Genomic DNA, 17,024 nt, shown 5'->3' with positions numbered 1-17,024 from the left:
GACTATGTCTCCCGGCTGGCCTGGGAACGCCTTGGGATTCCCCCGGAAGAGTTAGAAGAAGTGGCCGGGGAGAGGGAAGTCTGGGCATCTCTGCTCAAGCTGCTGCCCCCGCGACCCGACCTCGGATAAGCGGAAGAGGATGGATGGATGGACTTTATTAATCCCAAGGGGAAATTCACAGAAATTCACATTTATGACCAAAAAGACTTTCTGCTACTGGTTGTGTTTTCATGCTTTTATGGTCTTTCGTATAGAGAGCATTTCTTTTAGGACTTCTTCACAGGGTTAAAGTGTGTTCTTTGATGTTAGATGGCTCATCCAAATGCTGAGCAAGAACTTTGTTGGACTTCCTTCTGCCCCTTATGGAAGTGAACTTTAAGTACTGTACAAACAAATGCAGGGAACTTTTAGGATCTTTTACTGCATTTTCTGCTTCAGCTTGCCTAGTGTCTTCAAAACTGCTTTATGATAGTTTTAACACCATACTCTGAAAATTTGGTTTGGCATGCTATTACTCAAAAATAGTTTTGGTCGGCAAAATTCTACAAAGCGTTTTTCGCAGTGATTATCCTTTGTTAGCCTGTGACAACGTCAAATCTTTTTCTGGAAATTCACTGTGTGGCGGGTTTAGACTAACTTTTTCCAGTGCCGCACGATGCCTTGCAAGGCCAGTATGACATCACAGAGCTGGACAACCTATGCTGGACGAGATAGATTCAGAGAGTATATAAAATTGAGCGAAAAATCTTAGGAATACATTTAAAAAAACATGCACACAGAAGGAAAGTGAAAAATGCATTGGTGTATTCAGTCTTGAAGGTAATGTGTTTTATACGGATTTGAATTAAGACCCGTATGTAATATGTGTACCTATACCTTTAATAATATTATCCAGGGTAATATGTAGTTGATGAAAACAGAGTGTAGAGTGTGCTTTAATGTTGCACTTATATGGCAGCACCGACAGTGAACAAGGAAAGATTTTGAGAGGGGGAAAAAAAAAAAAAAAAAAACGTTCTTTCAGTTCAAGAGAGAAGAGTACCTGCTATTGAATATATGGATATTTAATTCTATTCATTTTATCAAAGAGAGCCATGGTGGTGCAGTGACTAGCACAGCCGAGAATCATATTTATGGCCAGAATAATCAGTCCAGCATAGCTGGCAGATATTTCCCTTCAAAGTGTCAGGAACACTTAAAAGACCATTGCACCACCATTATAATCCACTCAAATCAAGTTCAGTTTCTCCTTCCCGATTAGCTTCAGTTCATTTCAATGAGTTCTGCAAAGTTCTCAAACATTTTGACAATTTTACCAAACTCTAGACAAACCAAAATCAGAGTTGTTCCCTCATTACTACTCACAGACCAGCCTTGTTGATACAACCTTTTATTTCTGTCAAAATTTGTTAACCTACTTGTACCCATAGCAGTTTGTACGGATACATTATTAAATCTAAACTTAATTTCCATTTTGACTCTATGCAGCAGTTTCTTGTTTATAACTTTACAAAACCATTACTGTCAAGTTTATAGTATAGTGAAATTCTTACTTGCATGTACTAATCAACATGCAACATATTAATTAATAACATGATAAATACAAGTTTTCATTAAAGTTTAGATGGTTGTGTGCAAATTGATTTTTGTTTGCAGCAACTCAAGAAGCATGTTTTGGGATCCTGGAGATATACAGTTAGGTGGTTACTCTCATGTATACATGTATTTGAAGAAATAAGTGAAAATAAAGAAAACAGAACTAAAAATAAAAATAATTACAACATCTTTCCCTTTTCAAAGAGAACCCTTAATATACAAAGAAATTAAAAAAACTGTCTAGAAATGTCTCCCTAAAAAACTAGCCAATCGTAATTCATCCAATAAGACTGTCGATACAGCACTGTAAAGTCAGCTAGACTTCAATGTAACTTCTGCAATCTTTTAAACAAGAATGCACTATTTGTTCATTATAAAAAATAGTTTTATTACCTAAAACTGTAAATATATATGATGTTAACACAATACAACACAAAAACTATTGTGACACCTGACAATTACACCAACAGAGATTTTAATCACACTGCATTCAAATACATACACTTTAATATTGAGTTGGTGCCCCCTTTGCAGCTATAACTGCTTCCACTCTTCTTTGAAGGCTTTCCACAACATTTTGGAGTGGTTCTGTGGGAATTTGTGCCCATTCATTCTGTAGAGAATTTATGAGGTCAAGAAAGGATGTTGGACAAGAAGGCTTGGATCACAATCTCAATTCCAATTCATCCCAAAGGCATTCAATGGGGTTGAGGCCAGGGCTCTGTGCAGGCCAGGCAAGTTCTTCCACACCAAATTCATCCAACTATGTCTTTATTGATCTTGGTTTGTACACTGGGGCACAGTAATGCTGGAAAAGAAAAGGGCATTTCCCAAACTAGTTCCACAAAGTTGGAAGCATAGTGTTGTCCAACGTATCTTGGAATGCTGAAACATTAAGATTGCCCTTCATTGGAAGTAAGGAACCTAGCCCAAACCCTGAAAAACAGCCACACACAATTATACCTCCTCCACCAAACTTCACAGTTGGCAGAATGCAGTCAGGCAGGTAACATTCTCCCGGCATCTGCCAAACCCAGACTCACCCATCTGATTGCCAAAGAGAAGCGTGTTTTGTCATTCCATAGAAGATGTTTCCACTGCTCTGCAGTCCAGTGTGGTGTGCTTTACACCACTTCATTAGACGCTTGGAACTGGACTTGGTGGTGTGAGGCTTGCATACAGCTGTTCAGCCATGGAAACCAATTCTACAAAGTTTTTGTGCTTACATTAATGCCAGTGGAAGTTTGGAACTCTTCAGCTATGGAATCAGCAGAGCATTGGCGAATTTTACACACCGTGCACCAGGGTTTACATAGTCACATAATCATGTTACTCACGGAGAAACCTACTTCTGTCAACTTGGTTTCCCAGAGCTCAATAACCCAACTTCTCTAACCAGAATATTGGTTTACATGGCATTTTAGAAATCAGTTTCTGTGAATAACTGGGTTATTGAAGTGCATGTAAATGCACAGATTGAATCCACAGAATGCAAGATGGGACACAGTCGGAATTGGGTTTCGCAGACATTCTGGCAGGTCCCTGTGCTATTACAGTACTGTCAAACACTGTACTAGCTTTATGCCAGACACAGTGGCCTCTGTAGTCCTGAGAGTTCTACTTTCAACTCCTTTGTCCACAAAACATTACTCCAAAATGAATAAAAATGGTTAAAGGTTATTTTCACACCAAAAAGGAGAGAAGGTTAAAGACAAAACATTTAATACCTTCATCAAATTATTTCAAATTAAGATGTTGTATTGGCATCAAAGCCTAAAATAACTGCCTGATGCCTCATTATAAAATGGACTGAAATAAATGTCTACCATCAAGAACCAGTAAAGGTTACTAACTCTAACCTTAGTCATTGTCTTTCTACCATGTTCTGACCAGCAATAAAACAGAATAAGCATTTAATTTTTTTTTTTTTTTTTTATTATGGCTTATCTCTATCACACTTAGTAACAATATCCAGAGGTACAATAAAATAGGCTTTTCTAAAATACAAGGTTTTACTTTGATTAAAAAAAAAGAAAAAAAAAAAGTAAGACAACTAAAATGTAATCTAAATTAGTTGAGAAGAAAACACTATATCTGTGGTCTTGGATAAGATCCTGCTTTGGCCGGCAGAACACTTTATGTGCTGATAAAGGTATCCTTCCTTTCACCACGACTCCTGCTGCCTGACAGAAAATGTAGTCCCCGCATTGGCACTCGTTTGGACTATATTGGACTAAGGGGCAATTGAGATGTACATCTTTTTCCTTAAGATTCAGTGGTCAAGAAACCACTTGATCTTATCAACCAGGTGTAGACAGGGCAATTTCACACAAAGTGCTCAAACTTAACATCACCATATGCATTTATTGTTTCACTTAATTTTATTGCCATTTAAATATTACTGTCGACCACTATCCTTGTCTTCTCTTCTGAACTGAATTTTTGCAGAAATTTGAAAATGGCATATTGTTGTTAAAACTCCTAGTCAACTAAGGATTTTTTTTCTTTCTGACGCAAGACTCAGTTCAGAACTGCTTATTTCCTCAAATCTACTACAATCTCTTACAGATTTAAGCTTGTACTTGACAGCAATTTCTTACCTCTCATGCCTGTAAGTAAAAATCTAAAACCTTCCCACTGAACAAATTTAACATTTTGGTAAGCAAATTAAACAAACTTCAAAGTATCTATATACTTTAACAATGGCTCCATTTATGAACCATCTGTAATATATATGAGGCAGGCAATGAGTTTATTACAAACAATTCAATAGGAATAATTCAATTCAAACAGTGTGTGCCCAATACAGGTTGCTTCTTGTCTTGCACCCCAGTGCTGCAAAGATAGATTCTTGAACTGGCAACAAAGTGACTAGATTAACTGTTTTTGCAAAAGGAAGGAGAAATGTGTTTCCTACATTGGAGTCATGACAATATTCAACCCTTTCCTGAAATAGCTGACAGACTTTAGACAAACCAGAGTCCACTGCCTTCTTTGCCCACTGATTAGTGCTTTAAGCCACTTGGATACAAGCTGCCAATGAAGAACATCATTTTCATAAAAAAGGAGATCATTAACTCTATCAAGCATGGTTGGTTAGCTAGCAGCTAAATTCTACAAATATCTAAATACGCTTTAAAAGTTAAGGTTTACACTTCAACTACATGACTCTGTAATTTGTTCCAGATTCCAACAAACCTCTGTGTAAAGTGCTTCCTGCCTGAGGTCTTAAATGCACTTTTCCTTACTGAAGAAATGGCTTTTATCTTGGTTTTTGCATATTAAAAAAAAACAAAAAAAAACACCTAATTTACAATGATTATCAGCGATGGATGCCTCTCACTTTATAGGAGCCAATAGCCATGTCAACCTCTATGAAATGACAGACCCCTGATCCCTATTCCACTGAAACTACTGTCCACTTTCTGACAGCAACTGTGTATCCCTCTAGCCATTCTCAATCCCTTCATTAGACAGGGGTCAAGTCCCCTCAGCAATGATATAGCTATTATTATTTATGCTATTACTGAAACAGACCAAAGACCCATTTTGTTAATAAATAAAAGATATTAAATTACTGTCTACTAAAACACTGGCAGCAAGGCTGTACAAAAATAGTCAGTCATCCCCAGCAAAAGGACATGTATTCTCTTTAAAGTGGACACTAATAATGTTTACATATTGTGTCATATTGATAAAAGGTAGTCTGTTTTTGCAATCAATGAATGAAAACATGGCCACAAAAAAACACCCAGAAAGAATAGGCTTTTTAAGAGAGACATGTGTCCAAAAAAGTGAAAAAGAGAAATCAAATGATTGGGTAAAAATAAATTTAAATTAATTACTTTGTACTACAGGTGTCTTGCTACCCTTTATGTTTTCCATTGTTGCTTGTACTTTTTTATTAAATGTCACAGCAACCATACTGTGAAGGCAATAAAGAAAAATAACAAAAACTTGCATCAGCATTTCTTAGGAAAGTATTTGTGTGCTTAACTTCCACTGATGTGTGACAACTAAAAGTGAAAACTGCTAAGTAAGGCAGCTTAATTAAATAAATAAAAACATACATAAATAATTAAGTTAAAACGATACCATTTCATGTTTCCTTCCAATGAGTGAATGCCTATAAATCACTAAGGGGCTTAGACTTAACATCAGATGCTACAACTTGACTCTCTGGTTTTCATTCATGAGCTTTATAGTTGACCAATCAGTGTTAAGACAGCAGACGTCTATGTTGTTTTACTGGCCATTAGTTAAAAAATAGCACACCATTGCAAACGGAGGCCATTCCTACAAGACTACAAAGGGACATTGCTTAAAAATATGTACTGAACAGTTTAGGTGTAAATATATGAACTATAATACCTCCAAGAAGGGCCATTCAAATTCCTGCCTGCATTATTCCTGCAGACTGTAGCACAACTGGATACATAATAAATAATCCAATAGCAGACCTTGAATACAACAATACCTACGTACAATCAGCAATATACACAATATAGTCTCGTCTTCCACACAACATGCAAAACATTTGCAAATCATGAAAATACGCTCTACATCTGTGGATAGGTCTCATCCGGTATCATCCATGCTTTGCTTTGCTTTTGAGAAGCTACTCAACCAAAATATTCATCAGTTAAGTTACTAAAATTGTTTCTTCCACATCAATGCCAAAGTTTTGTCACTCAGGGTAAAAGTATGTTTTGTCCGAGTCTTCTTCAGGATACTTAGTAAATTTTAATTTGAGTGTTGACACTTCAATCATACAAAAAATAATGAGGTGCAATTATTGTTTCTGACATTGACATTTAATACTTTTTAATTAACCGGTATGACTTTCTACTCATTCTCTCGTTTTTCTATGTTGCTACAATTTGTGCTCCAACAAAGTCCACATAGTCACTTAACTTGGCTGGCACTATTGTAAGGCAACATTGATTTTTGTTTTCTATTGCAAAAGACGTTTTATCATAGAAACATCGTTGGGCTAGAACAGGAAACAAATGTTTTATGAACAAGGATTTTTTGTTTCAACAGTGTTTAAGTTCAGTTGCCAACAGATGTTCTGAAGTGTCCTTCATTCTTAGACATGGCTGGTAGCATTTTAAAATAGAAATTATGATAGTTTGTATGTGGGTCAAATGGATGTAAGAATTTCAGTGCACGAGACAGTAAATGTGAACATGATGTATAAGACCCCCTCACATGGTTACAATTGGCAGTCTTTTCCTATCTTTGGTGCAGCATAGAACCTCAAGTTCATTGCATAACTTGTAGTAACACAATTGTGATAAAAACAAGTACAGTATAGCGTGTACAAGGTTAGCATATTGTGATGTGCATGATTAGTGTCTATTGCTTTAAGCACAACTCTACAAAAGAAAAGCTGCTTTGCTTTGAGTGGTCTTACCATGGACATGGCAGAACAGAAACTTAACAGTGAAAAGGAAAAACCTACCCTTGATTATGAAAATGTAGAATTATCAATATGGAGTGGGGTATTAAACAATTCACAGAGTGATGAGGATGACATGGAGCACAAGCATGTCCAAAGTTTCAAAAATTATAAAATACGAAACTCCTCAGACACTTAAAAGAGCCGACAGTCCACCATAAGTCAGCATCATGTCAAGGACGACATTGCCCACAAGAATCTGTCTAAGGCTGATATAACAATCTACAATGCTGGAAAGATACGGCCTTCTGAGAAAATGATCGCCACGCTTACTTATGTAGCAGATTCACAGACCAGAAAACAGATAAAAAAAAAAAAACCCGCAATAAGCAAAACTGTATGTTTGCTTTTGGAAATACTGTAAAGAATTTCGTAAAACCCAGTTTTAAAGATTTCAGTCTCTCCATCCATTACTTCAATTTTGGTATGTCAGGAGATTATACAATGTAATCACAGAACACATCAATTGCTCTTAAGAAAACTGTCAATGATGAACTATCATGACAACCTGCTATAGTTTCATACCACGCACAGTTTGAATCTTTAAACTCTGGCATCTGAAACTCTGCAGCTTGACAACCTTACTAGGCGACAAAGGCGATCTTCAGATCGTATTAACGCGTTTTACTTTGCACAAAGTCGCGGTATCAAGTGGACGGTGACACATGCAGGTGGTATACCAACTTGTCCTTTTATAAATTTTCAAATACTTCTAACAGACTTTACTGTGTACACTGCTCATCTCTGTTGTAATACGCCTCCAAATTTAAACACAAACATGATGACTTACGTTTGTAACAAATAGCAAACACCAGACCTAGGAAACTAAACGCTTATTGAATAGCTCGAGCTGATGTCAGTCACGGGACATGCTTGTCTTTTCCGCATCAATAAAAAGTACTATCATTAACAAAACAGCTTTAAATAAATTATTCAGACTTTAAAATTCCCGAGGTCACAAGCAACTGAATTGATCATGCGGGGTAATCAGAGCAAACGGTAGTTTTGCCAAGTTAAAACTTCAACAAACCAACTTTATTTCTGACCGTTATCTTTACTACTAAAGAAAACAAACCACGATGCATTAACAGTACTTATTCTACACCTATTGTTAAACCAGCAGGCCCAAGCAGGCCTATTTCAAGTCCTTACAAAAGCAAACAACCGTCAATGGATAGCGTGTTAAGCGCCCGCTTAAGTTCTTTTATAAAAATATCCCGCTTGGCACGCCTGACCTGCAGTGCTGCCCAGTCGCTGTCCGTGTCTCGAGCCAAAGCACAAATCAACACACTCACGAGGTATTTCGCTTAGTATCCACATACCTGATCCCGGAGTTTTAGGAACACCATGATCCTTACAGACAGAGGCGTCCCCGCCTTCTAATCCCACATGCAGTATAAACTCAATTCCTTCGATTAAAGTGTCCAGCTGTTACGGGAGTCCGTGGGTTAAAAAAACGTTCCAAGTCTTTGGCTTTTTTTTCCTTATGCTCTCTGCCTGAGCTTCCTTTTTCCTTCCTGAAATAGACAAACACAGGAGGCACAAACTACACAACATTACCGCCACCGCCACTCAGTAGCAACGAGAAAGCAAATTGGACTGCAGTGAAGTCGACGCGAAAGTAAAAAGAAATGTGGTTGGCCTACAATTGAATGGGCGGAGTCAAGAAGGACACAGCAACTGTAACTATGGCCATGAAGGGCCTCAGCATGTGCGACACAGCGCAGGCAGACAATAACAGTGTAAAACGTGGAGCTGATGTATTTAAATACCTCTGCAGCTATTGCTCAGCGTAGCATATTTTTATATTCCAGCACGAAGAAAAATTTGGAATGGACAACATTTTACCGTAGCATAATTGTCTATGACTGCTATCTGCAAGCCCATTTCTATAGAACATGATTAAATGACAGTATTGTAAGGTAAGACATGAACGTTGTAACAGAAAATGTATATTACAAATAACAAAATAAGAAAATTACTTAAACTACTTTAACTGAGTATATAGTGAAGGCATCAAACTTTATTCAAGTGGCTTTGAAAGACAACTTTAAATATCTTGTTTTATATTAACATTTAAAAGTAATTCACATCATTTTATATATATATATATATACATATATATACACTGTATATATATATATATATATATATATAGAGAGAGAGAGAGAGAGAGAGAGAGATATTATATGTGAATAATAATCAAAAATCCATCATTTCAAGCAGTAATAGCCATTAGCAACACTAGTAATGTCTTGATTGTATTTTTAAACTAATTTAATGGTATCTTGATAAAAAGGGTATCCAAATGTTTGAGTGTTTCTATCTGTATAATATATATATATATATATATATATATATATATATATATATATATATATATATATATATATATATATACACAAAAAAGTACAATGCTGCTCAAAAGAATGATAGTACCTGACTTAAATTGAATTGCAGGTATCTGTTGCAGACACAGACAAAATAATGAGGCAGTACACAGGCACACCAGTTTACTTAGCTCTAGGAGACTAAGTTGGAATTAAATCAGTAATCATCATTGCAAAATTTGCATGTTATCCCTGAGTGGATTGTTTCCACATCCTAGACCTTTCCTCTCAATGGCTCACATGCTAGGTTAATCGGTAACTCCAAACTGACCCCAGGTGAGTGAATGTGCCCACCAATGAACTGGAATACTGTATAACGATGACTCCTGCTTTGCACATAGTGCTGCCAGCCCTGCTATTTGCAAACCTACAATTGGATTACATTAGTTTGAAAATGGATAGATGGATGACATTGAAAACGTGTGTTTTCCTACAGGAGTTCAGTCATTCAATCCACAAATTGTTCATCTCTGCGTGGTTTCAGTGCAAAAAGAGTTTTTACCTGAAAGCAGTAGGTGGTCCAAGCTATCAACTGTTGTCTGACTGTTATAGCATACAGTGCTTCTTACTCTATATTTTGTATGGTTTACATAGTGGTATACATATTGTATATATTCTACTGTATATGACATTTCTCTGTAGTTTTGTTCAGTAAACTTTATCTTGGCTGGTACATTATACAACAGTACTCTCTTTTTGCATTTTTTCCCATGTAATAAAAATAATCCTGTTCAGTTTTTATTTTTATCTTAAACAAAATATTATACAAATGAATAGGTTAGATAAGGCCAATCAAACTTGAACTTTAAAAAAGCATTTAAAAGCAATTTTATAATAAAACATTAAATTAATTGTATGCACACAGTAAATTTCACTCAGTGTTTCATCTCTCAGGGCACCCTGAGAGTTGAGAGGAGTTACAAATCCAGTTTGTACTGGCAACTGAGAAGGACGGCTGTGAGGAATCTGAGGGCAGATAAGGAGGCGTTTGTTGGAGGAATCTGCGAGCAAGTGACACACCATCTATGGTCTTGCGACCAATGTCCTGCTTACAGAGGAATCAAGGCATTACGCACATCTGAATCTGTTCCTCAGAGAGTTGCAGTCAGGGTGGGTATTGGAACAGTTCTTACGGATGACGATACAGTTGTGACCAACTGGGCTGGTTACTTTGAGCAGCTATTTAAAGGTGATCCTCCGGATGGGACACTGGACATCTCTGGGTCCTTGAGGTTTTTGAGGTTGATCCTCCAATTAGCTGTGAACCACCCAATCTCACTGAGATTGCACAGGTGGTGAACCAGCTGAGTTGGGAAGGTGGGAAGGCTGCAGGGAACTGTGTTATCCAGGGTGAACTGCAGGGAGCTGGTAGTAAGACTGTCCTTCTGTCACTGCAAGACTGTCCTTCTGTCACTGCAAACAATCTTTGCTTCCTTTTGGGAATCGGCTATCATCTCAACTGACGTGAAAATGGGGCTTGTCATGCCTATCTGCAAAGGGAAGATCGCCTGGATTGTGCAGACTACAAAGGGATGACATTGCTCTCGGTGCCAGCTAGGGTCATCCTCAACAGGATCAGTGATCACTTGCTCACCTACCAGGGACCAGATCAGTCTGGTTTAACGCCTAAGAATTCTACCATCAACCATATCCTGGCACTGAAGGTTCTCATCGAGCACAAACGCAAAGATTAGCAGAGTTTCTTTGCAGCCTTTGTCGATTTTCGTAAAACATTTGATTTATTTGATCAGGCTGCCCTGTGGACATCCTGAGACTTTGATGGATCTCCCCGAAGTTGCTGGATATCATGGCTGGCCTTTACACTGGTACTGTGAGAGCTGTGCAGAGTGGAGGCAGAACCTCTGTGTTTTTTCCAGTTGATTCTGGGGTTTGTCAGTGGTGCGTTCTTGCTCCTGCACTGTTCAATTGACTGGGTGTTGGGCAAGGTTGTGGAGTCCAGAGGCTGTGGGACATCTGTTGGTGAAGAGAAATTTACTGAACATGACTTTGATGACAATGATCTTCGCGGAGTCAATGGAGGCTCTGATCGAGGCTCTTGAGATACTGAGAGAGAAATCTGAGTGTCTGGGCTTGCAACTGTCCTTGATAAAAACCAAGATCCAGGCCTTTAATGACCTCTTGGTCACTGACATCAACATTGTGTCTGGTAACCTTTCCTATGAAGTCAGTAGATGGAATTGGAGACATTGGGTTCATGAGGTCGTTGGAAAGGGGTGTGTGGTGCTCCTGATATCTCTGCAAAATGATGAAAGTTGAAGTCTTTAGAGTTTTGGTGCTTTCTGTTTTGATGTATGGTTGCGAAACATGGACGCCATCCAGTGACTTGAGACAAAGACTGGACTCCTTTGGTACTGTGTCTTTTCAGAGAATCCTTGGGTATCACTGGTTTGACTTTGACATAGAATCCGCAGCTGTCCTTCTCATAATTCCTTTAGGTTAATTTAAAGTTTTTTAATTTTTCTTTGCTTTTCTTTACATCAATTATTTCATCAAAACAGATTAAGCTCAAGCCCAAAATTGTTTCTATAGCCAAGGATTTGCTAGAATATTTTGTTTGCAATGACAAGAAGGGACAAGAAGAACCATTTAGGAAAATTAAATTATTTATTAAACTAATGTTGTTGGTGAACAACATTTGAATAATGCAATAAAATTGCAGCTACCAAATTGTGTTGTAGTCGTTTACTCCAGTTTAACATCTCACTGCCCTTCTGCCTCTGGACACCTTTTCTCCATAACAAGCTACCTGGTCACGACTGCAGAGTCAAAAACTAAGTAAGAAACTCACTCATTTTCCTGTTCTCGCTGTTGGAACAGAGATTATTGTTCTGAGGATGATGAGGTGCAGGCTGTCTTTACTACTGTTTATATGTGAAGTTAAACCAGAATTCAGTGCCAAGCTAAATGATACATTTTCTCTAATGTTTGAATGTTTTTTTTATGTTACCTAGCAGTTGGGTACGAATAACACAACCTACCTTGTAGGCAGTGTTAGAATGGCTTGACTGAGACTTATTTATTCAATTAAAATTAAGGTTGTCCTCAAATGCATCATCATTGCAGCTGCCTACTTTTTCTGATCCCACATCTTCCAACGTTAAGTCATGGGTAGCCAGGACCTGTAGATTTTGCCAGAAACCAGTTTGATAAGCACCTGAAAAGGACATGCTGATGAACACCCCCTAGGCTTATGTAGAGACACTGGTTAATCCAACAGCATGTTTTTGATATGATGGATGAAATCTTATATAAACATGGGCAACAGCATTACATACAAGATTTAAGAATCAAGAATTCAATTATTTCTAGGCATTACAACTATACAACTACACAACAGTGGCATGGATCGTGGACTATCTTACAAACAGACCTCAGTATGAGCGCCGCAGGGGACTGTACTTTCTCCGGTCCTGTTCAGCCTATATACATCGGACTTCCAATACAACTCAGAGTCGTGCCACGTGCAAAAGTTCACTGACGACACTGCTATCGTGGGCTGCATCAGGAGTGGGCAGGAGGAGGAGGAGTATAGGAACCTAATCAAGGACTTTGTTAAGTGGTGCGACTCAAACCACCTACAACTGAACACCAGCAAAACCAAGGAGCTGGTGGTGGATTTTAGGAGGCACAGGCCCCTCATGGACCCCATGATCGTCAGAGGTGGCTGTGTGCAGAGGGTGCAGACCTATAAATACCTGGGAGTGCAGCTGGATGATAAATTAGACTGGCCTGCCAATACTGATTCTCTGTGCAAGAGAGGACAGAGCCAGCTATACTTCCTTAGAAGACTGGCGTCCTTCAACATCTGCAATAAGATGCTGCAGATGTTCTATCAGACGGTTGTGGCGAGCGCCCTCTTCTACGCGGTGGTGTGCTGGGGAGGCAGCATTAAGAAGAAGGACGCCTCACACCTGGACAAACTGGTGAGGAAATCAGGCTCTATTGTAGGCATGGAGCTGGACAGTTTGACATCCGTGGCAGAGTGACGGGCGCTGAGCAGGCTCCTGTCAATCATGGAGAATCCACTGCATCCACTAAACAGTGTCATCTCCAGACAGAGAAGCAGCTTCAGCGACAGACTGCTGTCACTGTCCTGCTCCACTGACAGACTGAGGAGATCGTTCCTCCCCCACACTATGCGACTCTTCAATTCCACCCGTGGGGGTAAACATTAACATTATATAAAGTTATTGTCTGTTTTTACCTGCATTTTTATTACTCTTTAATTTAATATTGTTTTTTGTATCAGTATGCTGCTGCTGGAGCATGTGAATTTCCCCTTGGGATTAATAAAGTATCTATCTATCTATCTATCTATCTATCTATCTATCTATCTATCTATCTATCTGTCTGTCTGTCTGTCTGTCTGTCTGTCTGTCTGTCTGTCTGTCTGTCTGTCTGTCTGTCTGTCTGTCTGTCCGTCCGCCCACCCCTAGGTCAGCACCTTGCTTTTTACTAAGCACTATCTTTATAATTCTGCTATCTGAAGTACCTGCATTTACCAGGGTATAATTGTATAATGGGTTAAGGTAAGAAAGCAAAAATGTAGGCGTTGTTCAAATGCTGATTTTTTTGTCATTGCTGGATGAGATGCAAATTGTTCATCTGCCTCTGTGACTCTGATAACTATCAATTTATCTGATCTCAAGAGTTGAGAATTTGTTCTTTTTGTGTATAATTGTGGTTATGTCTGGCTGAAAAAAGAAATATGAATAGCACTCCTTTATATATTTCATGGTTACTGTGATTTCATAAATAGATGTTTAATCCTACATTAATAAATTGGATGGATTGTCAAATATCTGAACCATTAATATGACATGCAACCTGGGCAAAACTTACTGTATTTTTGTGTTTTTCCCTCTACTGATCCACCTACAGTATTAATAATGAAACATTTGAAACCCCATAAATTCTATAGGTTAAGCTGGGTTAAGTGTAAAATACATGCAAAATTTCATGAACATCCACTCAGCTCTTTTGGAGTGTTTTTTGCGGTGTTGGCCTTCCCATTACGACTCCCCAAAGAAATTCTTAAAATTCCATGAAGCCTATGTTTTAAAGTGCATGAACAATAATGTAAACATAAGGTTTCATTAAAGTAGATATGTCTCTTTTTGAGTGATGTGTCATTTTTGTGTTGGTTCTCATCAAATCACAACTACTCTCTCAACTGCAGTTTCCATTAAATTACTGATGTGAAATGTAGCTTTGACTGTAAGTAGGGCTCTAGTCCTAAACAACAGGCCAAATTCATTACAAACAGTTGAACTGTTTTGGCATGGTAATGTGGTTTTGGTTTTGCACCCACCATTGCAACCCCTTTTGTTGATGAATCTTTTGAAAGGCCTTAAAGTCCAGATTAAAAATTGTTTCAATAGTAATATGTACGCAAAATGTAATGAACTCATCTGTTTTGGAGTAATGCAGTTTTGGCCCTCTATTACAAATTCTCTCCTCAATTACATTTTTAAATATAGCCTATATTTTAAATTGAACCAGTAGCAACCTTCATAAAAAAATTTGTGAAATTCAGTTTGACTGTTTTTGCATAATTGGGAAGCAAACAAACAGACAAAGAGAAAAGCTTTGATTTGAAGAATGAAATGAGGCACATATTGTGAAAAATGCATAAATAATATCAAACAAAGACAAACAGTGATGGGCGTATTATGATTTTATTTATATAGAAGATCCCAAATGTTCCGCACATTTTTAAGCAGAATTTGGACTATATACCTTTTCTTTACCTTATATAGCTGCCTTTGAAGTTAGGATATTTTATAAAGACTAGAGGCCTTTGCCCCCTGCTCACTTCACTCACCAATCCCCCTGCCTGCGCTACGCACCAGCAACTTCGCATCCCTACCACTCGCAAACAACAAAACTTTTAATTCTCGTGGATAGGCCTCTTCATTGGGCAGAAACACTACTTTTCCCAACACAAAGTAGACGATCTACAAGTCTCTGACTTAAAGTTTAAAGCCAAATAATATCTACATACGTGTTTCATATCACCTATGTCCATATATGTGATCTCTTTTCGCTTTTACCTTTTCATCAATATCGCCTTGAATTTTGATTCCGTGTTTGGAATGACATCGTGACAAAGCAACATATAACTGCCCGTGAGTGAATATCGTTTCTTTCTCTCTACACGAACTGTGTCTGACAATAGCATTCACACAAATGAGTAATGATTGAACTGTGTGCGTGGTTGTAAATGTTTTAGATGTGAGCAGGACTTTTCCAAATCTCTTTGCATAAAGTCTTGTCTCCCGGGGCTTGAAATTTTCTCTTGCGGGATTTCATTTTCAACCAACAACCAATCTTTTAATTGTCACGGATACGCCTCTTCATTGGGAAGAAACACTACTTTTCCCTGATGGCAACACGAATTAGACGATCTACAAGTCTCCGACTTAAAGTTTAAATCCAAACAATATATTCGATCTCTTTTCGCTGTTCCGTTATTTCACAGAGTAATAATTTCCATTTGTTTGCGCTAATGCGATATTTACCATCATTTTTTTGGGACTTTTGAATTTTTGTATTTCCATTATCTCCAACCTGTTCGGCATGTGTATCACGCCAACGTTTTTGAATTCTTTACGACGTTCTACTTTGTCATCTACTCTTTGTCTTTTATTTCCGGCCCCAGGCATGGTTAAATCTCTTGGCACAAAGTCTTGTCATGCGGGACATGAAAGTATCTCTCTTCAAAGGATCACATCTTGTTGTAGGATAAAAAGTCTCGTCTCCCAAAATTTTTTTATTATGATAGCGAGATATTTATGTTCCAATATTATTAAACTCAAGAATGCAGTGAAAATGCATACAGGTGTAGTACCTATGGACTGTAAGGTTAGGCAAAGAAAATCAAGTAATGGTAAGATGAAAAATGTCTCCTTATAATTGGTGTTAATGCCACCTACAATCACAATACAAAACCTTTATCTATATACAGTACATTTTAGAACAGATGAGGATCTTAAAGAGCTCAAGTAATAGTTATTAAATGAAATAGCATTCCTACTGTTTATTAAACTATGACTAGCTGACAATGAAGAATAGAACAATCAAATGGGCATTTATATTATTTAAACTGCCCTTGGCCCTTTGGCATTCACATTCCATTTGCCCTTGGCCCTGGAATCACCATTAAAATTGCATCTGAAACAATTCTACAAACTCTATGTTAAATTTTGAAAAATGGTTTCTGTGCTCCAAAGTGATTAGCACAATGCTGGGTTTTTCTTATGCTGGAGAATGTTTAGATAACTGAAACCAGAATTAGTTTGGGTAGTTAAGATTTTACTACAGTTTCTGCTTTGTGTATATTGTTTCATTATGAATTAGGAACTGAGTGGCCAGGTAATACGGTGGCTAGTGCTGCTGCCTTACAGTCAAATGCGATTGGACTCAAATATTCAGCTTCTTACTGTCTATGTGGAGTTTGACCATTCTCCCTGTATGGGGTTTTCTCTTTGTACTCCAGTTTTTTGACCCGCATCTCAAAGACATATTAACTGGTCATATTAACTGGGCTGTTCTAA

At 37.9% G+C, this 17,024-nt stretch overlaps 1 protein-coding gene across 1 annotated transcript in view; it reads right to left on the bottom strand.

The window, feature by feature from the left end:
* ankrd28b (ankyrin repeat domain 28b) overlaps window positions 1–8,617 on the bottom strand; it is a 167,833-nt gene extending 159,216 nt beyond the window's left edge. The window contains exon 1 of the mRNA XM_028818209.2: window positions 8,380–8,617. Within this exon, the coding sequence (XP_028674042.1) occupies window positions 8,380–8,406 (27 nt within the window). The 5' untranslated portion in view covers window positions 8,407–8,617. The remainder of the gene's footprint in view (window positions 1–8,379) is intronic.
* Window positions 8,618–17,024: the final 8,407 nt, after the last annotated feature.

Source organism: Erpetoichthys calabaricus, chromosome 13, assembly GCF_900747795.2.
Source record: "Erpetoichthys calabaricus chromosome 13, fErpCal1.3, whole genome shotgun sequence".
Taxonomy (NCBI): Eukaryota; Metazoa; Chordata; class Cladistia; order Polypteriformes; family Polypteridae; genus Erpetoichthys; species Erpetoichthys calabaricus.
The sequence above is the reverse complement of the archived record's forward strand: the minus strand, read 5'-3'. Positions and strand labels throughout refer to the sequence as shown.